We start from the raw sequence: 24678 nt of genomic DNA, 5'->3' as shown, positions 1-24678 counted from the left end.
GTCTATAGCAGCATAACTAAGGGATGGTTCAGGGTCACCTGATCCAGCCCTAACTATAAGCTTTAGCAAAAAGGAAAGTTTTAAGCCTAATCTTAAAAGTAGAGAGGGTGTCTGTCTCCCTGATCCGAATTGGGAGCTGGTTCCAGAGGAGAGGAGCCTGAAAGCTGAAGGCTCTGCCTCCCATTCTACTCTTACAAACCCTAGGAACTACAAGTAAGCCCGCAGTCTGAGAGCGAAGCACTCTATTGGGGTGATATGGTACTATGAGGTCCCTAAGATAAGATGGGACCTGATTATTCAAAACCTTATAAGTAAGAAGAAGAATTTTAAATTCTATTCTAGAATTAACAGGAAGGCAATGAAGAGAGGCCAATATGGGTGAGATATGCTCTCTCCTTCTGGTCCCTGTCAGTACTCTAGCTGCAGCATTTTGAATTAACTGAAGGCTTTTCAGGGAACTTTTAGGACAACCTGATAATAATGAATTACAATAGTCCAGCCTAGAGGAAATAAATGCATGAATTAGTTTTTCAGCATCACTCTGAGACAAGACCTTTCTAATTTTAGAGATATTGCGCAAATGCAAAAAAGCAGTCCTACATATTTGTTTAATATGCGCATTGAATGACATATCCTGATCAAAAATGACTCCAAGATTTCTCACAGTATTACTAGAGGTCAGGGTAATGCCATCCAGAGTAAGGATCTGGTTAGACACCATGTTTCTAAGATTTGTGGGGCCAAGTACAATAACTTCAGTTTTATCTGAGTTTAAAAGCAGGAAATTAGAGGTCATCCATGTCTTTATGTTTGTAAGACAATCCTGCAGTTTAGCTAATTGGTGTGTGTCTTCTGGCTTCATGGATAGATAAAGCTGGGTATCATCTGCGTAACAATGAAAATTTAAGCAATGCTGTCTAATAATACTGCCTAAGGGAAGCATGTATAAAGTGAATAAAATTGGTCCTAGCACAGAACCTTGTGGAACTCCATAATTAACCTTAGTCTGTGAAGAAGATTCCCCATTTACATGAACAAATTGTAATCAGATAAATATGATTCAAACCACCGCAGCGCAGTGCCTTTAATACCTATGGCATGCTCTAATCTCTGTAATAAAATTTTATGGTCAACAGTATCAAAAGCAGCACTGAGGTCTAACAGAACAAGCACAGAGATGAGTCCACTGTCTGAGGCCATAAGAAGATCATTTGTAACCTTCACTAATGCTGTTTCTGTACTATGATGAATTCTAAACCCTGACTGAAACTCTTCAAATAGACCATTCCTCTGCAGATGATCAGTTAGCTGTTTTACAACTATCCTTTCAAGAATTTTTGAGAGAAAAGGAAGGTTGGAGATTGGCCTATAATTAGCTAAGATAGCTGGGTCAAGTGATGGCTTTTTAAGTAATGGTTTAATTACTGCCACCTTAAAAGCCTGTGGTACATAGCCAACTAATAAAGGTAGATTGATCATATTTAAGATCGAAGCATTAATTAATGGTTGGGCTTCCTTGAGCAGCCTGGTAGGAATGGGGTCTAATAGACATGTTGATGGTAACTAATGAAAATAACTCAGACAGAACAATCGGAGAGAGCATCACTGAAAGCAGCCAAAGAGAACGATATGTCTTTGGGATGGTTATGAGTAATTTTTTCTCTAATAGTTAAAATTTTATTAGCAAAGAAAGTCATGAAGTCATTACTAGTTAAAGTTAAAGGAATACTCGGCTCAATAGAGCTCTGACTCTTTGTCAATGATGCAATACAATTTTAGAAAAAAGACAGACATAAGGAACCCAACAAAACAAAACACAACAGAAGAGACAGACCCAACTAACTATGAACATAAATAAATCCATAAAACAAATATAGAAATAAATAATCAATAAGTTTCCCGTGAACACCTATTGACTCTCACACGCACACTTCATCCCTGTATCCCATGAAAACACATTCTTTATATTTTGTTTTAAGCTGTTGAATGTTTGGTCACTGCTTTAACTCCTCATTCATACTGTTCCATAGTCTCACCCCACAGAATGAAATGCTGTTTCTTGTTTGTGCGGATGGACTTTAATCACAGTCAGGGACAGTCCAAGGTCACACACAAGCAAAACACAAAACAGGCGAAGGGAACAAGCAGTTGGGTTAACCACTGAACAAGCAAAGACTCAAAACCATAGCCTGTTTAGATAATGGACAGAGCCTGTGTGACATCACCCATTGGTTTTCTATAGAGACCCGGAACAGCCAAAATGAAGCCAGTGTCTGTGCTATGTTCTGTGTGGCATATGTTAATAGAAGCTAAACGATGAACTCATTAATAGATAAAGGGCTGGCGCGTGGGTGGCTCTATGTGTGACGAAAGACGCCTGAACACGTCACTCTCGTACAATACAAACCACTTAACCTCTGTTCGGGTGTTTATTAAATCATATTTTTGGGACTGCATGGTAGGTCTCCTAACGATTTACTTTGTTGTGGACATTAAGAGTTATGACCCGCGTATTTTCTCAGTAATCATTAAGTGGATCTAAAGGATGAAGCTACCGACAGCTGCTAAAAGTGCTAACACTGTAAGCAAACGCCATCAAATCCGACGAGAGTTTCAGTCAGCGCGAATACAGCAACAGAGACATCTGATCCGTTAGGACATTTCACCACAACAAGCCCTATTATTCCAGGTGTTTGTAATAAAATACTCCAACGAAGCAGACAGCGAACTCTGAGCTAAAGACGAGACACGGAGACACTCTGCTCAGCAGCTGCCAGCTGTCATAAAAGGACCCATTCCCCAATTATGGAAAACTTTAAGGCTTAAAACAATTTAAACGAAGATGTTAGAGAAAAAAAAAAAAACCTGTACAGTTGTCATGGAGGCAGAAACTGTTGAAAGAGAACAAAACTGTTTTTGTACCAGGCTGTAAATATGTTTATTTCTGCTCTAAAGTTGGGCATTTTAACACAGAGTCCTACGGGAAAGTGCTCTGTTTTGGAGCCAGCCTCAAGTGGCCAGTCAATGTACTACACTTCCGTGTTGACCTAAATTCCAGTAGGCTCAGGTTGCCGCTTGCTCAAAACACAGAGGTCAATCACACCAGGCAATTACCAGCAGGCAAGGCTCAAAAACACAAGGAGACAGTGTCATCTGGCAACAGGACAATGAACTTGAAGAATATAAACATCTTGGACACATGATAAATAACAACAGGTGTTCCAGCACAGTGAAGATGCAAAAGCAGGGCTTAAATAGACTTGGAGGTGATGACAAGGAGACACAGGTGGGAGGACAAACAGGAAAAAGCAAATGAAAAGATACAAGGGAAGGTAATGTCAAAATAAAGCTTACACAAGAAAGGGACACAAGACAGCAGAACACATAACACTTTGGTACTATAAACACAAGCAAACTGATAAACATGGGAGAATAAAACAAGAACTATCAACCAAAGGAGGTAAAAGACACAGGGAAGTGAAACACTAGAGAATGATTCTTGAAATATTAACACCACAGAAAATCAACCACAACTTAACGCAGGAGAGCAAAACCAGAATTTAAGCACAAGAAGAATTATAACCTCAGAGAACTACTAACATGAGAAAAAAAAACATGAAGTTACTAAAACAGGGAGTAACCAGAAATAAGACAAGAGAACTGAAATAGTCCAAAAACTAAATAAGGACATTTTAATCATTAGAAAACTGTAAATACTAGCAAATTATAAAGAGAATCATTAACACAAAGAAATAAACCAGAAAATCTAATTCAAATAATACAAAGAAAAAGAATAATAAAAATAAAAATAATACAAAGAAAAAAACAGAATTGTTCAATTAAAAGGTGACATGAAGAAATAACCAAACCACAATCTTGACACAGGAAATCAAACCAAAAACACAGACATGAAACATAGCTAAACCAAAATTCCTCATCCTGAAGAAAACAAACAGAACAGAACCAAAAGAAGACATTCTGAGGAACAGAATTATTAACAAAAATGACACAGAAATAACTATTCTAAAACCTACAAACTAACATGAAGAAATAAAGAGAAGGATTCAAATAAGAACCACTATTGAAAATAAAGGAACCAACAAGGACCTCCCCCCCAGATTCAAGGGAAAAAACAGGACTAAACACCATGATCATGTATATTGTAATAGCTAAGTGGCCTCTGTGTGCGTTTTTGCATGCATGGCTTCAATCACGAAAAAACTGGGGAGAGCTGACATTTGCCATTCGGTTTCCTTATATATTTTGTGTCAAAGAAATTAGGGATATTAGCTAACAGCAGTGAATAATGGAGGTTGTGCTGCTGTGCACCATGGGAGTTTGAAGTTTTGGGGTTTTAAATGTTATTGTGGTTATGTTAGTTTAACAGTGTTGTTTGTGTTATTGATTTAAAGTTAGTGTTTTTGTAGTTAAATTGGTTTAGTCAGTTTAGTTAAGTGTCATGTGGCCGTTAGCATGAGTGGGAAGTGTAGTGCGTTTGATGTCTTCTACCACTGTGTCTGTATGTGGTTGTGTAAAAATAAAAGCACCTGCTTGGGGCAGAATATAGAAAAGACAAAAAACAAACAAAAAAAAAACTATGGTTTGGTTTTCGTTCTTCTACAGATCTCGACACAATATATTAAAAATGAAGTGGTGTCTGTGTAGGTGTATGCATGTGTACGTGTGTATAAAGTCCCTTTCACTCCAGGGCCAACGCAGAGTTGCGTATTGCGGTGTATTGACTAGGCCGAGTTAAGCAGCTCTATGCCGAGTTTAGAGCACTGGATGCAGAAAGTATGTAGATTTTAAGCAAGTCTACACAACACTTCGCAACTGTATGTAAATCTACACAACACTGCGCTACTGTACACCAAGCTCCGCAAGTCTACAGGCCAGGGCAAAAAATCCTTTTATCATTACATACCTGGATTGAGAGATTTTATTCATCCCGCTGGACTTTGCTGGCAGTGAAGCTTCTAAACCACGGAAGAAGAAGAGGCGAGCCAACCTTCCACGTTCAGAAGACATGTCCATGCCCACTCCTCATGGACAGATCGCCAGCAAGAGGACATGTCCACTGTTCACATTTCATGGACCAAACGTGCATATGACCGCCAGATGCAGCTCCGTTTTGCTTTCAAACCCTCCAGTTCTCTCAAGATTGTGGCAAGTTTAATAAAGTCCATTAACTCCTGCTCTCAGACAGATTGCCAGTGAGAGAACATGTCCACGTCCACTTCTCATGGACGGATTGCACTTGCCATCACTGCCGCACCGCACAGCTTTCTTTCACCTCCTCCAGTACTCTCAAGATTGTGGAAAGTTAAAGTCCATTAACTCTTACTCATGGACCGATCACTGGCGAGAGGACATTTCCACGTCCAAGTTAACTCCCCACGGATGGATGGCCAGCAAGAGCACATGTCCACCATTCACTCCTCATGCACGGAACACGCACGCAATTACCGGCTGGAAATCCTTTGCACTTTCACCTTCTTAAGTTCTCTCATGACTGTGGCACGTTAATAAAGTCCATTAACTCCTGGAAACAATGTCTTCTGACTTTTTCCAATGTATCAAATCCATCTGCATTTTCAGTCTGTAGCATCATGGAGCAACTTCTCCCCTCTGCGCGCAAGGTCTCTGTCTCTCCCTGCGTGCAACGTGAGTGCCGTTTATGTACAGTTTTGAGAACGGAGTGCATTTCCACAGTGTAAAAAAAAAAAAAAAAGTAGGCAGGAATGGACTGTGAGAGGCAGAACAATGGTGGCGAGGGCTACATACGTGGCAGCAAGCAAATGAAAGCAAGATTAAGAACGCAATCACACCACAGTCTACACTGGTACTACGCCAAAACTGCACAATTTTCCAGCGTACTCCATGCACATCACAATGCAACTGTATGAAAGCCCAGTGTGAAAGGGGCTTAACTTCAATCATGGACAAACTGGGGAGAGCTGACATTTGCTGTTTGGTATGCTTATGTAATTTGGGTCCAGGATGAACACCACCAAAACGGAATGTTGATGGGACTAATATTTTTGGAGAAACTATGGATATTAGCCAACAACACTGACCAATGGACATTGACGATTACATTCTGTACTCACACACCATTCAAGCAGAGGGCGGTAAATCATCTATATATGAAAATCCACGTGTTGTCTGTGTACGTGTATTCGTGCGTGATTTTATTTAGTTAGTTCAATGTAAGTACATAATATAAGTGTAAATACGTTAAAAATACATGGATGACACAAGAAAGTGAAAACACAACTGTATTTCCATTGTGGTCCATTTAAAAACAAATTACAAAATAGAAGTAATAATAAAATAAGATAATGATGATAATAATATGCATATGAAACCAAGAACCTAACTAATACATAAATACACCGACAGTAAATTAAAAAATTATGTAATTGAAGGTTGAGTTCTTCCTCTAAAAACTCTTGAGGTCTAAGGGGCTGAAAACATTCTGGACTCACACACCATTCCAACTCATTATAGAAACTTTGCATAACAGTAGTCCAGCATTAGGGGTCTCCAGTTGGTTTAAAATGCTGCTGCCAGACGTTTGGCAGGAAGCAGAAAGTTTGACCACATTACACCCATTTTGGCATCCCTTCACTAGCTTCCTGTCCCTGTGAGATCAGATTTTAAGGTTCTGTTACTAACCTATAAAATTGTTCATGGACTGGCACCTCCCTACTTAGTTGACCCAATTAAACCCTATGTACCGACCCGGGCTCTGCGTTCTCAGGGTGCCGGACTACTTTGTGTCCCTAGGGTGAATAAAAAATCTGCAGGTCACAGAGCTTTCTCTTATCATGCCCCTGTTCTGTGGAATGATCTCCCTGCATCAATAAAACAGTCAGATTCAGACTTTCAAGTCCATACTTAAGACGCACTTATTTTCCCTTTCGTATGGCTAGCATACTGGCATAGTATGTTACTATGCTTTTTACCCTTTTAAATTCATTTTATTCGTAAACAGAGTGTGCCGCGGCCTCAACTTTATCTAAAATCTGGGTCTTTTAGTGAAGCTTAGGGCTAGTGGCCGGCAATCACTTTAGCATTTCTTCTGATTTTCTTGTTGCTTAATGCTGACAACCTATACTGTATTTGTTGTCTTTCTGCCACCTGATTCTGTTTTTTTCTCTCTGTTTGAGGTGTGGCTCCATCCAGAAGTGGGAGTGTGTGTCTTCTTCTGCAGGCCTCCCGTCCTGTGCACCGGCATAGACTCCCAAAATTTCCTGTATATTTGTATTGTCAGTTGTGTCGCTAGCATGGCTCAAGCAGAGGGTCATCCCTTTGAGTCTGGTCTGCTTGAGGTTTCTTCCTCAAATCAGCAGAGGGAGTTTTTCCTTACCACTGTCGCCTATGTGCTTGCTCTAGGGGTTGGTAAGGTTAGACACTTACTTGTGTGAAAGGCTTTGAGGCGACTTTGTTGTGATTTGGCGCTATATAAATAAATAAAAATTATTATCAACCTTGAAAAATGTCAGCTACCTGTTTTACAAATACTACCCAATCTAGAACCCGTGGATCCCCACGGGCAACACGCTAGTTAAAATCTTGATCCCTTACCCGGGATCAAACAAATAAACTAGAAGTAACTTTCTTTCAGTACATGCATGCAGTGATTATTGACTCCACAAATTTTCTAAACGGATGCATTTACTTTGCAGGTATTGATGAGATCTCTGTAGATGTGTACAAAGGTGTGGAACATAGTGACTCTGAAGACTCTGAAAAATCTGTCTCCAGTGACAGTGAGTATGCCAGTGATGACGAGCAAAAGACCAAGGGGAACCAGGGTGCAGCACCCAGTGAAGAAGCTCAGAAGGAGCTTACCAAGACCAAAGACAAGGACCAGCCTTCCCCCAGTCAAGACGAAGCCAACACACCTAAAACACCTGGAGCACCAGAGTCCTCAGCAGGTGATGCACCTGCAACGGTGTCAGACTCTCCAACTAAAGAGAGACTGAGCACAGATTCAGAGGAGGCCTCAGAGAAGACCAATGCACCACCTGAATCACCTGCTCCCAGAAAAAAGGCTCAGGTGAAAAACGAGGTAAAGCCGTCTGTGTCGGTTGATGACTCTGACTCAGATAGAGAGCTGGTTATTGACCTCGGTGAGGAGCAAGGAGGCAAGGAGAGGAAGCGAACCAGGAAAGACAAAACTGCTAAAGATGCTTCTGCTGCTAAACCTGATGGTGAGACTTATTCAGCTTTTCACAGATAAAAGAATTTGGATTATTTCCTCTATTGTTGGCATTTGTATATTTGGTGATTTCTATCCTTTTTCTTGTAGGTAAAGGCCTGATGTCATCGACTGTCCCCTCTCAAAACAGCACAGCCTCGAGCACCCCCACCACCGCTTCCACCCAGTCCCCCGTAACCATTCCCGTTACCATGGTTTCCTTCACGGCTCCCTCTCCTGCCACCATAAGCCTTGCAGGTGTGTCTAGCACCACCACCACATCACCCACTACCTCCACGCCTGCTTTAAAGAAACAGCGCCCTCTGCTGCCCAGAGAGACAGTGCCAGTTGTGCAGCATGCTGTAGTGTGGAGTCCCACTGCCAAGTTTCAGACCTCCTCTCAGAAGTGGCATATGCAGAAGGTGCAGCGCCAGCAACAAAACCAACAACCGGTGGCAACCACACAAATCCAGGCGTCATCCCCCCGACACGGCCAGACACAGGCGGCTACAAACGGCGGCTCAACATCAGCGCTGCAGTCTTCACAAAGCACACGCTATCAGACAAGACAAGCTGCTAAAGGTAGAAAATATGGTGTACTTGCACATTGTATACAGTGTCTCAACCACGGGCGTAATGCTACGGATTTTTTCCTCCTACACTTCTTGTCCTCCTCAACATATTTTCAGTATGCACATGAATCATGTGCATGTAATGCATGGCAGGACTTCCAACGACCCTTCAGACAAGCTCCACTTATCAGTTCACTTCACTCACTTTTCAGGATCTGTATTTTATTTTGAAATGCACATCAAAAAGCATAGTTTAGTTTGACTGTTATTTAAATTGGTCAGTTCTGTCACAATCCACCCAATTTGTTCTCTGCCTCTAACAACAGTTAATTATGTGATATTCCTACTGTTGACCTGTTGACTGTTGACCAGTCTTAAAGTAAAACGCAGAGTCTGCTGTCTGAGATCGAGACAAGGCCGATTTAAAATGTGGTCAGTTCCAAGACATGATCGAGATCTTAAAAACACACACACACACACACACACACACACACACACACACACACACACACACACACACACACACACACACACACACACACACACACACACACACACACACACAAAAGGTCTTGAGTACTACAGCACTACCTTTTACAACTGTATCTTTGGAAGCATGCACTTGTGCACACATACGCACACAAATTATTAATCAGTAATTTTAGAAAAGCTAATTATTTTTAAGTGATAATATATGCAGTTATTAAGGTGCGTTTACACATAAGCAAGACGTGTTACGAATGTCATTTTTCTGTCATTCGTGACACATTCCTGACATTCTTAATGTGACTTAACGCATCTGAATAGGTTTCTTAATAGTGCGTCTTGGCGGAGTCACATTTCACTGAGCGCCACGACGAAACAGTTTTCTGTCATGTGCGCACAATTAAACTCGGCTTCAAATGTCGTTCCACAGTTCCTGCTGAAGCTCCTCAGGATGCTCCTGCAGGTGTTCCACCTGCTGTAACCGATGAGCGGGAGAACGAGTCTGAACCAGAGGAGCGAGAGGAGACTCACGTGCAGCCAGACATCTCTGCACCTCCTCCAGTTCGGCAGAGGAAGAAGCGCGCGCACAATTAAACCCTGCGCTGCACAACATTGTTTGATTGCTGACACCAAGTCGGCTAAAAGTCAAATTTCAGTGCTCTTCAGCGCGCTCCTGCAGGTGTTCCACCTGCTGCATGTGCCTGATGTTTGGGGAAATGCGCCAGACGAGAGCCGCATGAAGCCACACATCTGGTGTTGTCCTCCTCCTCCTCCTCTCTGCGCCACTCCATGGCACAGAGCCCAAATATGCATGCAGTCACAAAGTTCTTCTGAAAAACTGGAGCGATCTGAATTCGGTTGGATGAATATGGGTGTGTGTGTAGACAATTCACCTCGTTCACAATGTGACAGAACTTAACGATGCGCTGTTACGCGCGATAGCGCGTGACCACGCGGAACAGTATTCTTGACCGTGCGTAATGGTTCCTGATAATTCTCCCGCAACATGTGCCATTAATCCTAACGTGTGGTAACAGGTTGCAGCAGTTCCTGAGGACACCTGACGCCTCTGCCCCGAATCATCACAATCGTGATCAGCGGCCAAGAATGTGTACTTTGTGGCATTCGTGACTTGTCGTCGTTATGTGTAAATGTAGCATTAGTCAATAAATAATGATGACAATACAAATGGGTTTATAATAATAATAATAATAATAATAATAATTAATAGTGATTGTTAACAGCCTTGTTTTTATGGACTAAGTTAAAGTTGCCCCTGAATTTTTGAAATCATTCCTACACCCACGTTCTAAACCATATCATAAAAGTTTACATAATTTAAAAGGTTTTCATTCAAAACAATCAGGTGTTGTGATGAAGAAGTGTGAGCGTACGAAAATGTTTGATATTTATGGTGTATTTTTGCCTGATAAATCTATAATTCATACTCCACAGTGGAGAACACATGCTAAACATTTTACCATGAATGTCTATATTTTTTTGTTGCATTTAACTCCAGCTGTTCAACAAAAGATACTCCCGTCAGCACGGCCACGTCAGTTGTCACCTTGGTATCCAGTAATCCAGCCTCTGTTACCGTGACACCAACGTCAAGCTCAGGCACAGCGGCAGCTTCAGCTGCGACATCAGACCTGTACATCCCCACTGCCTCAGCAGATGTTGCCGCGGACATCGCTAAGTACACAAACAAAGTTAGTAAAATTACTAGCTGTCTGTTATGATGGTGTTACTTTACAGGGCTTTGTAGGTGTCATGTTGTCTTGAACTTTTTTTGAATTACAGCACTGATAACACAATATAAATGTCAGGGATCTCCAATTCAGAGTACTGCTGTCCAAGAGTGTGATCTGCTGGGAGGACTTTAATTTATCTTAAAAAAGAAAATGCTTTATCTTTGCACAGGAGCGGAACAGCTGCCACCAAATAAATAAATAAGATGATAATGACTACAATAATACACTTGCTCACTCACTCACTCATCTTCAACTGCTTATTCGGAATTGGGTTGCGGGGGCAACCGCTCCAGCAGGGGACCCCAAACGTCTCTTTCCTGGGCCACATTGATCACCTCTGATTGGGGATCCCTAGGCATTCCCAGGCCAGTGTGAAGGTATAATCTCTCCACCTAGTAGTGAGTCTTCCCTGGAGGCTCCACCCAGACGGATATGCCTGGAACACCTCCCTAGGGAGGCACCCAGGAGGTATCCTTACCAAATGCCCAAACCACCTCAGCTGGCTCCTTTCAACGTGAAGGAGCAGTGGCTCTACTCCGAGCTTCCCACAAATGACCGAGCTTCTCACCCTATTTCTAAGGGAGACACCAGCCACCTTCCTGAGGAAGCCCATTTCGGTCGCTTGTACCCGCAATCTAGTTCTTTTGGTCATGACCCAACCCTCATGACCATAGGTGAGAGTAGGAATGAGGATTGACCAGTAGATCAAGAGCTTTGTCTTTTGACTCTGCTCCTTTTTCGTCACAACAGTACAGTAGAGTGAATGCAACACCGCCCCTACTGCACCCAATCTCTGGCCAATCTCACGCTCCATTGTCCCCTATAATAATACAAACAAATAAAAATATAATAAAATAAATAATAATAATAAAGATTATTAGGTGAATCAAATAATTTTGTTGTTGTAATGTAGAGAGACAAAAATACAAAAACTGTCACTGTCCAAATTCTTGTGTACAAAGCACTTGTCAGTCACCAGGGAGCACAAGCCAGTGGCCTCTGAACGCTGGTCCTAAGCCTGGATAAATGGCCCAGTGTAAACAATACCAAAACAAACATGCAGATCATAAATAGTTTGAGTTGGTCTGGGTGTGTGCACAGGAGAGATGGATGCTCAGCATGGAGCCATCAGGCAGGTGTACAAAAGAAATTCCAAAGAGTATGTTTATGGATGTGGTGAGGGAGGACCTTTTTAAACCTTTTAACATTGCTTCATGAGCTATATTTGACCCCAGGAATTATTAGTTGGGTCAATATGTAATTGAATGGTGACAACATTTTTGTGATTTTTGCCTCTGTACACCACATTGGAGTTGAAATGAAACAATCAATACGCGCCTATAGTGCATACTTTTAGCTTTAATTCAGCAGTTTGCCAAAAATATTGCATTATCCATGTAGAAATTGTGACATTTATATTCACAATGCATCCATTTTCAGAGGCCATAAGTACGATAACAGGAAAACTAAATATAATGATTGTTTTTCATGCAGTTTTCTTGAGGCCTGTCAGGGGATGGATACATGAACATCTCTGAGGCACTGAATATATGTTGGACTTCATTTATATCAATCATTAAGAAATACTGTGTAGTAAATCTGTACGGAGTAGGTAGTTCTACAAATCCATGCAACTGTGCAAGAAAGAGAAAAGTGAGGTAAGCCACCAAATTTGGCTTGTTGTATTGCCAGTTATTCAGCTACATCGTGGAGTAGCACAGAGAACGATTTTCTTAAAAAGAAGTGACTTTTCAGCAACAATTAGCCACAAGGAACATGGGAGACTTGAGTCTATATTCTTGTGTTAAAGTCCACCCACCCCCTGACTTCTCTAAATTAACCTGGCTGTAAAAGTGGTGATTTTTATTCAAAATAATACTAATATTTAATTTTTACAATTACTTATGGTCTCTGAAAATGGAGCCATTATCTTTAAAATTCACTGTAATTCTGAAATGGTTTATGTGATCTTTTTTAAACACCTTAATGCAGAATGTATACACTATATGGACGTCTTGATTGATACATTTCAGCTTCACTGTGCAAGGGCACAATTACAATTGTTGCCTCACTGTCCAAATATTAGAACCTTGATTGTAGGTGAACACTGCAGTTTTAGAAAAAATAGATTTATTTTTCTTGAAGGATTTGTAACTTGCATTGTCAAATATAATTAGAGATACATTGTGTTTTCCAGATGTACATTGAGACACACTTTCCCATTCAACTGAAATGGAAAGTGTGTCCAAAAGTTTGACTGGTACTGTGTGTGTGTGTGTGTGTGTGTGTGTGTGTGTGTGTGTGTGTGTGTGTGTGTGTGTGTGTGTGTGTGTGTGTGTGTGTGTGTGTGTGTGTGTGTGTGTGTGTGTGTGTGTGTGTGTAAGGTTAGACCTTACCTGTGTGAAGCGCTTTGAGGCAACTCTGTTGTGATTTGGTGCTATGTAAATGAAAATAAATTGAAGATTGAAATTATGTATGTATATATGTATAAACACACCATCTTGGATTGTAATCGATATCCCCTGAGTCAGAGCTCTGTTGTTAGTTTGAACAGCAGTCATGTCACTTTTTACATCGTGTGTGACTTTCATATAGCAACCAATGTGGATTACACCGCAAATGAGAACTACAGTACGGACTCAGAAATCAGACCTGGTCACGTGCTATATATATATATATATATATATATATATATATATATATATATATATATATATATATATATATATATATATATATATATATATATATATATATAATGTGGACAGTCAATCAGTAAAATCAGATTTGAATCAGATTGGCAATAAATCCCATTTGAACAAATTTGGGAGCACCTTGGGGTCCCCCAGGAAGAATTAGAGGACTTGGGTAGGGAAGTGTGGTTGAGCTGCTTGGTCTGCTGCCACAGTGATCCAGACCTGGAAATGCAGATGAAAATGAATGAAAACATCTAAATATTCATGGTGAACTTTTTTTTTTTTTTTTTTTGCAGATAATGGATGCAATCAAAGGCACCATGACTGAACTCTACAATGACTTTTCTAAAAGTACTTCAGGGAACACAATAGCAGAGGTACTATGCGTATTGTCAGTCATTCACAGACTCAGCGCTGTTGAGCCTGACACTTTCAGTGATCTGTGCAAACTTATGTTCTTCCAGATAAGACGGCTGAGAATTGAAATAGAGAAATTACAGTGGTTACATCAACAGGAGCTGTCAGAAATGAAGCACAATCTTGGTGAGATTTTTACAGTGTGGTACTACAAAATTCTGTGCATTTCAAGTTCTGATCCCTCAATAGTGTAACGAGTTGGCTGTTTGTGCACGTCACCGTAGAGCTGACAATGGCAGAGATGAGGCAAAGTCTCGAGCAAGAGAGGGAGCGGCTGGTAACGGAGGTGAAGAAACAGATGGAGCTGGAAAAGCAACAAGCAGTAGATGAGACAAAGAAGAAACAATGGTGTGCCAGCTGCAGGAAAGAGGCCATCTTTTACTGCTGCTGGAACACCAGCTACTGCGATTACCCTTGTCAGCAAGCTCACTGGCCAGAACACATGAAGTCCTGCACTCAGTCAGGTAACACCACGTGACTGCATACTCATTCAGACAAGCAAGCCCTTGATTTGTTTTCTAATGGGTCCTAATGTCGTCAGGAAAGCGCCCACTCGTCGACAGCCATCGTACTCCTAAAGGCCCCCTGACACTTGCACGACTTTGATATGCACACTTGCACGCACTCTGCCGTGCAGGACAGTAAACTCATCTCAAACTTCTTTGTGCATGTGCGCAAAGAAAATTTTGAAATGACACACACACGTTAATTACGTGTACTTCAATTGAACATTGCACAAACAACTCAAAAACCCTGCGTGTGACTGCGTGTGATTGCTTCAGCGCACCACATCACAGGGCAGCTCGTCTGAACGATTATAACAAGATGTTAAATCTATCATATAAATGTACTTTTACAGCTACTCATGCAACTGTTTTACCAAACTATTACAATATAAACACTACAAATACTTACGTTTTTAGATGGTTCCAATGCGTTTTCCACCTCATTAAGTGTGTGTGCGCAGGAGAGAGAGAAAAGCAGCAGCTGGAGTAGTCCTTTGTGATTCTGGAAGCGATTAGAGGCGTTTTCAACAGCCAACTCGGAGAGAAAATTAATGAAAATAATGATTTTATATACACAGTGTCCAGCACACCAAGCATGGCATCCAGCGGGACAAAGTACGGCGTCCAGTTGGGAACACAGCAGGTGGGATCATCACAACAAAGTGCATGCAAGTGCGCAGATCAAAGTTGTGCACGTGTCAGGGGGCCTTTATTTACTAGTTTTAAAGTACTGTGTGCTCATTTTCCTATCAAATGACATAAAACAGTAACAAATCAATTAATACAAGATGAGACCATGAGTGCAAAACCTGTGCCTTACATGTCTGACACTCTACTATCACAATTTTCATTTCGACCTTTCAAGTTTACAAAAACCAGAAAAGGTCATATAACAAATAGAAAGGTGGCATGATTTCATAGTGTCTGCCCATAGCAGCACAATACATATGCACTCAACCAAAATTTTGTCCTTGACCTGAGTCCTTGAATTGTATCCCATTTTTCTCTCACTGAAATAATGTTATTTTGTTTACAAGCACATACAATTTTTGAAATACATTTCTCCAAGTGGTTGCACTTGGGTCTTGTCATGGTCCAGTATTGTCGATAAATGTAGTAGTATGGTGCAGAACCAGGAGTAAATATTACCATAACTTATAACAAACATGGGAACACCAATTTGCAATCGGCCAGGCAGGGCTAAAAGTATTTTATGGCACTCACCTTTACCATAAAGTGTTGGAGTCGCAGACGCACTTGTCTGAACAGAATCTTCTTGGTCTTCCTCATTGTCCTTTTTAAATCCTGATAGTGTTGTTTCCATTCTTTAAGCCCTAGATGATCAGTGCTGTTGTCCTACATTATATATGTTCAATGTTCAACATGAAGTAGAGAAGCTTGAATCTTCAACTGGACTGGGTTGCTTGACATGAGGACGTTTCGCTTCAAATCACACAAGCTTCCTCAGCTAAAATTCTTGCTGTGGTAGTCTGACGTCTGTCTTGACTCTTGTAGAGAAGAATAAACCAGAAGCCAACAAAAGCTGGAGTTTTTTAACCTAACCAGACCCCTCCTACCGAGAGGCCGACTGCTATAGGCTAGTGACTAAACAATAGCTCTAATTAGCACCTATTTTGCTCTAGTTAGCACTCTCCTAATGATGGGATGGAAGCCTAATCAGCTGTTTTACAATGATTGCTTCCTTGACACCTATAAAACATTTGAAACCCAGCCTTAACCGGGGGGGGCGGGTCTCAGACACGCTTTGTCCCCTGTTTACAATGGGGTACTCAGGTCAAAGCAGTTTCAGTCTTTTGTTCACGGTAATGAGTCATTCACGTCATCAGGAGAGTCGTCAAGGGAGCCATCAGGGGAGGCTTCCATCCCATCATTATGAGAGTGCTAACTAGAGCAAAATAGGTGCTAATTAGAGCTATTGTTTAGTCACTAGCCTATAGCAGTCTGCCTCTCGGTAGGAGGGGTCTGGTTAGGTTAAAAACTCCAGCTTTTGTTGGCTTCTGGTTTATTCTTCTCTACAAGAGTCAAGACAGAAGTCAGACTACCAGAGTAAGAATTTTAGCTGAGGAAGCTTCTGTGATTTGAAGCGAAACGTCCTCACGTCAAGCAACCCAGTCCAGTCGAAGATTCAAGCTTCTCTACTATGGAAACCACCTGGACAACTGAGAGCCTACACAGAAACGTTCAACATGAAATACAGCGGTAGACCATGTATTATATACCTAGGCCTTCAGAGCTTTCTTTCCACAATGAAATGCCATATCACATGATGCAGCATCACAAATAGACATTACATATATACCTAATCACTGTCATTACCAAAGAAGCAAGAGAAAACTCACAACAGCCACAGTTATTCACCACCAGCCAAGCAAAAATTCCATAAACACAAATAACTCTAGCAAAAAAGATTCCAGCCAAGCTGCTGAACATGTACACGTCACATGCGCGTGGACACAGATAGGCTACAAACATCATTCACACCAGCAGCAACAATCTAAAGCAAGCAATAATTACGTAATAGCATATAAAGAAACAAACTAACAAAACTAATCAGTTAAACCAAAGCTTCTCATTACTTGAAGATAGAGTCCTTCCACCTGTCTTTCTTCACAAACACTTCAGTTACACGGTCATTGAAGTACACAGTACTCTTCGGGTACAGTAGTCTTCAGTTTTCAATAAATACATCATCAAAACTGTTTGTTCTCCTCCTTCAGTCATTGTAGATTAAGAAAACACTGCTGAGTAAAAGTGACAAAAAAGACTCGTTACATCTAAATGACAACAAAGAGAGTTGAATTAGAACTATACATGCATGTTTGAGTTAGCCATCCAGCTCTCTGATCCACACACACTTGTGATGTAGCTACATTAGCAAACCCAAGAGTGTCAAAGAATGCATGTAACGTAGTGAAAGAACATGAGAATCCACAATACTGACCCAGTTTGTTCTGATTAAATGGATGGACGAATGTGACTGAAAACCATATCTCCACATGTGCTACTGCACACGAGTGCAAATGTAAGATGCATTTACAAACACGTAATATGTTTTTGTTCTGTTCCTAGCCACAGCGCCACAGCAAGAACCTGAGGCAGAGTCTCCAGCTGTTCCTCCAAACAAAGGTTTAGGGCAGGCTAGCGGTGGACCAAACAATCTCAGAGACTCAACGGGTGCTGCACCATCAGACAAAGACTGCAACGTGGAAAAGAGCACGGACAATGTTGCTGTCACTTTGGCATAAACAATCATGTCCTAAATGAAAATGTAAAAACTGATTTTTTTTTTTTTTTTTAACTACAAGGACATGCCAATGTAATACTGTCTGTTCATGCTGCTGTCCAGGAAGCAATCTGGATGTTTTATAGTTATGTGTCTGTGGTTTGCCTTCCAGGCCTCACGTATTGCCACGAGTGCACAGGGATCTGCTTGACATGTTGAATGGGTTGGAGCAAACTGATAGTGTCGCAGGAACTGAAAATATGGGGCATGCCTGCACATTACTCTTACAGATATTCAAAGTGGGAAAGAAAACAGTTACGATTTGTGGTTAAAGTGTAACTCTGGAATTGTTCAACAAGTAATGGGACCAATATTGATTCAGAATGCAAACACCGTCATGGGCTAAAAACACTCAGTAAACCACTTCTTGTCACTGCTGAACAGAGGAAAATGCCATTAGAAGTGGTGCACTGAGAGGATCCCTACTAGGCAAATATGTTCAAATTTACCACACTAAATGTAAATAAACTTAACCAATTATACAGTTTAAAGGCAAGACAGAGAACCCCAGTGCAGAGAACCACAAAAAAAATAAGTAAAAACTGGTTTACTGACTACAGTGGACTGCTACTGTTTGCAGGTGGAGCAGCTGTTCTCCAAATGGCAAACGGGAAGCTTGGTCAATACTGTCTGCAGGTGATCTCCAACAGACAATAGTCTTTCAGAGGGAGTAGAAGATTCCTTCTCCAAAGTACAAGCAGTAGGTCAGTGTACAGAGATGCATCATACCAGGCAAACAAATCAAAGATGGCAGGCAAAACTCTGGAAACTCAAAATGGAAGCTGGGTCTGTACCAGAGGCAAAAAAAACCATAGAACATGGAATCAGAACTTGAGAAAGCAAGATCAACCCTAAACAATCTGGCAATGAGGAAACACCCTAATGGTGTTTATTAAGGCAACAAAATAATTACACATGGAAGTGCAGGGACACATGACCCTCGAACGGCCAGAAACAGGAAGTGACGCAACAAGAAGGGAATGCGGAAGATAAGTCAAAGTAAAAGCGCCAAAGACAGCTGAACACTGAAGAGAATTAACCAGATAAGATAGAGAATAATAATATGGGGAGAGTAATACCAGAGACAGAATAAGAATTAAATTGCTCCTGGTGTGTAGTGAGTGACTTGCGTGGAAGCACCCTGACATCGGTGTGTATGATTGTGTGAATGGGTGAATGTGAAGCATAATTGTAAAGCACTTTGAGCATGTGGTGGACAAGTGGTTAATGTGCTTGGTTTCAGTGCAGAAGGTTCCGGGTTCAAATCCCACCCCTGCCACATTTCTCCATGTAATGTGGAGTTGCATCACGAAGGGCATCCGGCGTAAAACTTGTGCCAATTCAACATGCAGATCCACCTTTGATTTGCTGTGGCGACCCCGAATGCAAACAAGGGAGCAGCCGAAGGGGCTTACTTTTTGAGCGTCTAATGCAGATGGAAAAGCGCTAGATAAATGTAGTCCATTTACCATTTTACCATAAATGGGTGATTCTTAGACTACGGGCACTTATTATGTCCTTTGATCATATTGTATGAAAAACAGAAAAAAGGGGAAATTTCACACTTTTATAGTTATCTTTACAATGAAAGTGTGTTAAGAAATTTGTTCTAGTAGTCTGATGATTTTTTCACCTTTTTTCAGCATCATTGTATGCAAATATTGCCGTTTTGTGCTTGTCCCACACCCAGACTTTTGATCTTCAATGATAAAAATGAATGTTAAAGAAACATTTTTTCTAATGTTTTAAAATATCTCTGAATAAAATATCAGTAATCAAAACATAATTGGGGTGTTCAATGTCATACAACTGTTGTGATTTTTTTTAAACAAAATGTAGTTGTCCCACACTATTGCCGTAATTTCCACCACAACACTGTAATGTCCCTAAACAGTTTGTATGAAAGATTGTTTGGGTAGTTTCTATGGAGATAAACAGTGACATCAGAGCACATGTATATAGCGCCAAATCACAACAAACAGTTGCCCCAAGGCGCTTTATATTGTAAGGCAATGGTGTGGTGGAAATTACATTTACAAGGCCAATAGTGCCCGTAGTTAAAGAATCACCCAAATGTCAAATCGTGGACCATGACAATAGTTAGACACTTGCCATAGCCTCCTGACCAGACAGTGGCGCCAGTGTTCAATGTGTCATTACAAGTTGATTCGTGATGAGGGGCGCGTGTTCTTCTGCTTACAACAGGATAGCCCGACAACCGGCCTGGTTATGAATTGGGCCAGATACTGGCCTCCGTTTTGGAGTGCGATTTCCCACTCCTAAATGACCAATAGGAGAGCAGCGCTGGAATTCCCTGTCCTTAACGACCAATAGGAGAGCAGGGCCGGTTGTCGGGCTAGCAACAGGAATGACCCACTGATCTGTATATACAGATCACTGGAATGAGCCCCTCTTCAACAACTGACTTGTAATGACTCAGTGGAGACTGGCGCCACCATATGGGCAGGAGATTAAGTTAAGCGGCTAACTGTATAATCTGTTTTTAAAATGTTTCTTTACATTTCGTGAGGTAAACATGCCTGTTTCCTCTCTGTACTACCACACTGTTCTGACATTTTATGCTTGTTCAGTAGCAACAAGAAGCACTTTGTTGTGAACGTTTTGGCTTGCCCCTTACACTTACATTGTGTAGCTGTTTAGCCTGTGACAGTGTTTGAGTTTTAAATCAGTACTGGACCAATTAAAATAGTTTTTGTCCCAAATTCCCCTTTAACATGGCAAACATTTACTTCCAGTTAATGGACCACCTCGCTTTTACACTAGAGGACTCTTGACAAAAGTCTGTACATTACTTTTTTGTATTATATGCTAATTTATTTGTTCTTCTAATGTCCACTGTATACTTTGAACAAAATAACAAATACAGTTTCAGTAAGCTGTTTCAATGGCACATTATTTCTCAGTGTAGCCCCCCCGACCAAAAAAAAAAAAAAAATAATCTGTGTGCTTCAGGACGGATAAAAATCTATTTTTAAGGTTGCATTTTTTTAATCTTCTGTGCCAATTGACACAGTTCCCACTCTTTGCCTGATCCAGCACTGATCACTGCTAAATAAATCACAAATAAGTCTTTATCACACATACGAGTATACTGAAGGTCCAAACAGGTATTCAAACCATAGAACAGGATAGTCAACTCTACTTTATTTATAGAGCACTTTCGAACAGCCAAAACTGAAACAAAGTGCTGTACATGAGGATCATAAAAACAACAAAGAAACCTAACAACAATAAAAACAGCAATGAACAAGCAAAACAACACAGATTATGATGAGGATAGACATTCACATATTTGAATGTGAACAAAAAATAAAATATTTTCTGAGAATTTTTGCAGTCAATCTTGGGCACAAAAAATGAACATAAACGCTGTCTGGCCTTGTCATTTCTACCACACATTCCAACATGCACAGCAAAGTACAGTCAAGCAGCTGCAATTAAGGACTTGAGTGCACACACACAGCCTTACAGTATTCACATTGGAATGAAGGAAGTTAACATTTCTGGTTTTATTTCACCTTATATTTTGGAAAAAATGTATTTTACTTAACATTACTGGTATTCTAATAATTAGTAATTATAATTAGACTAATTTTATTTACAAACCTGGCATGCACCATTTCAAATGTCTGCATTACAGTGTTATGATCCTCAACATCGCCACTTTTTTCAGTCTTTTGTTTATCAAATCATTTTAAACTGCAGGAAAAAAGGTGATGGCATTTTAAACTGTTTATTGTTTCACTGGCCTCTGGTGTATCATTGGAATGCTGTGCTCTTTTTCAGCCATGCATGCCGCCCCTTGTATTCAAATAACTCAATTTTTGTTTCATCAGTCCACAGCACCTTATTCCAAAATGAAGCTGGCTTGTCCAAATGTGCTTTAGCATACATCAAGCGACTGTGTACTGACCGTGTATGCAGAAAAGGCTTCTTCTGCATTACAGCATCATACAGCATCTCTTTGTGCAAAGTGTGCTGTGTAGTTGAACGATGCACAGAGACACTATCTGCAGCAAGATTATGTTGTAGGTCTTTGGAGCAGGTCTGTGGGTTGACTATGACTGTTCTTACCATCCTTCAGCTTATCTGAGATTTTTCTTCGCCTGCCACTTCGGGTCTTAACTAGTACTATGCCTGCAGTCTTCCATTTCCTCACTATGTTCCTCAGAATGGAAACTGACAGCTGAAATCTCTGAGACAGCTTTTTGTATCCTTCCCTTAAACCATGATGTTGAACAATCTTTGTTTTCAGGTCATTTGAGAGTTGTTTAGAGGCTTCCATGTTGCCACTCATTAGAAGATATGCAGAGGGGAAACATTTTCAAATGGCCATCTTAAATACCCTTTCTCATGATTGGATTCACCTGTGTAAGGATGTCAAGGGTCAATGAGCTTACCAATCCAATTTTGTGTTCCAATAATTTGTGCTAAATGTATTCAAATCAATGAAATGACAAGGGTGTCCATTTTATGCACCTGTCTAATTTTGTTTAAATAATTATTGCACATTTTCTGTAAATACTAGAAAGTTCATTTCACTTCTCAAATATCAGTGTGTTCGTCTGCTATATGATATATTTAACTGAAATTTCTGATCCAGACAACCAATGATTTATAAAGGAAAATTATGTAACTTATCAGGGTGCCCAAACCTTTGCATACAACTGTACATACGTAGTCACAGCTTTTGCCATGAAGCTCAAAATTTGATGTCAAGAACGGTCTAGGGCAGGTTTTCACCCAGGATGTGTCTGGGTGATTCTTTAACTACGGGCACTATTGGCCTTGTAAATGTAATTTCCACCACACCATTGCCTTACAATATAAAGCGCCTTGGGACAACTGTTTGTTGTGATTTGGCGCTATATACATGTGCTCTGATGTCACTGTTTATCTCCATAGGAACTACCCAAACAATCTTTCAAACTGTTTAAAGGGACATTACAGTGTTGTGGTGGAAATTACAGCAATAGTGTGGGACAGCTACATTTTGTTTAAAAAAATCACAACAGTTGTATGACATTGAATACCCCAATTATGTTTTATTTTACTGATATTTTATTCAGAGATATTTTAAAACATTAGAAAAAACGTTTCTTTACCATTCATTTTTATCATTGAAGATCAAAAGTCTGGGTGTGGGACAAGCACAAAATGGCAATATTTGCATATAATGATGCTGAAAAAAGGTGAAAAAGTCATCATAGACTACTAGAACAAATTTCTTAACACACTTTCATTGTAAAGATAACTATAAAAGTGTGAAATTTCCCCTTTTTTTCTGTTTTTCATACAATATGATCAAAGGACATAAGTGCCCGTAGTCTAAGAATCACCCCTCTATACATTGCTGCATTCATCTTTCCCTCAATCCCAGTTCCTGCCACTGAAAAACATCCCCACAGCATGATGCTGCCATGCTTCACTGTAGGGATGGAGCCTGGTTTACTCCAAACATGACGCCTGACATTTACACCAGAGTTCAATCTTTGTTTTACGAAGGAGTGGCTTCCGTCTGCCAACCTACCATACAGGCCTGATTGGTGGATTGCTGCAGAGATGGTTGTCTTTCTGGACAGTTATCCTCTCTCCACAGAGAAATGCTGGAGCTCTGACCATCGGGTTCTTGGTCACCTCCTTGACTAAGGCCCTTCTCCCCAGATCGCTTGGGCGGCCAGCTCTAGGAAAAGTCCCAGTGGAACTGAACTTCTTTCATTTACGGGTGATGGAGACCACTGTGCTCATTGGGACCTTCAAAGCAGCAGAAACATTTCTGTGCACTTCTCCAGATTTATGTTTTGACTTGAGACAGACCTGTCTCAGAGGTCTACAGACAATTCCTTGGCTTCATGCTTTATTTGTGAGAACATGCAAACTCCACACAGAAAGGACCACATTGAAAACAATAGGCAATAGTGCTAGTCACTCAGGCACTGTGCTGCCTCCAATATCTAAATATGACTCAACTAAATCATCACTTTTACAGCCAGTTTTCTTTACATAATTCAGGGGCTGGATACCTGAACATTTCAAAGTCACTTGGACTTCATTTCCATCAGTCATTCAGAAATGCAAACAGTGTGGTCCTGTGCAGCAAAATCTGTCTGGAGGAGGCAGTTTTGAAAAACTGACTGTGTGAGGAGAATAGTGAGGGAAGTCACCAAGATGCCTTGAGAACTCTGAGGAGCTAGGCTTCTGTGGCTGTGACTGGAGAAATTGTGAAGAGTGCAACGTTTGTATGTTGCATCAACACTAATAGCTTCATGGTGGAGTGCAGAAGAGAGGTCAAGTCTTCTTTAGAAGGAAGCTGAAGATCTTCCTCTTCTTCTTGCAATATTTGTTTGGTGGTTGTCAAAGTGAGGTGCATTATCACCACCAAATGGACAGACATATGAAGCAGTACCTTGACATAATGCACAAAGAATCAGAATAGCTTTTATTCGCCAAGTATACACAGAATACTAGAAAGAATTTGACTAGAGTTTGAGCTGCACTCTCTCTGTATGGTATGTATAAATATACACTAAACACTGAATAATTCAGTCATAAAATGTGCAAATGAAATGTGCAAGGAAAAATAAAATGTGCAATAAGAGAATAGAATAACAACACCAACAATGCCGACAACAGTAACAAAGAATAACAAAAAGGACAAAATAGAAATTAGACTGAGCTAAGAACATTTTTTTGTTTTATTGAACAAAGATACAATA

At 40.6% G+C, this 24678-nt stretch overlaps 1 protein-coding gene across 1 annotated transcript in view; it reads left to right on the top strand.

The window, feature by feature from the left end:
- zmynd8 (zinc finger, MYND-type containing 8) overlaps window positions 1–18290 on the top strand; it is a 62683-nt gene extending 44393 nt beyond the window's left edge. Inside the window, 8 exon segments of the mRNA XM_034167240.1 lie at window positions 7692–8219; window positions 8318–8788; window positions 10784–10804; window positions 10807–10976; window positions 14011–14091; window positions 14179–14257; window positions 14356–14595; window positions 17728–18290. Coding sequence (XP_034023131.1) covers window positions 7692–8219; window positions 8318–8788; window positions 10784–10804; window positions 10807–10976; window positions 14011–14091; window positions 14179–14257; window positions 14356–14595; window positions 17728–17903 — 1766 coding nt within the window. The 3' untranslated portion in view covers window positions 17904–18290.
- The last annotated feature ends 6388 nt before the right edge of the window (window positions 18291–24678 follow it).

This window comes from Thalassophryne amazonica, chromosome 3 (assembly GCF_902500255.1).
Source record: "Thalassophryne amazonica chromosome 3, fThaAma1.1, whole genome shotgun sequence".
Classification (NCBI taxonomy): domain Eukaryota; kingdom Metazoa; phylum Chordata; class Actinopteri; order Batrachoidiformes; family Batrachoididae; genus Thalassophryne; species Thalassophryne amazonica.
The sequence above is the reverse complement of the archived record's forward strand: the minus strand, read 5'-3'. Positions and strand labels throughout refer to the sequence as shown.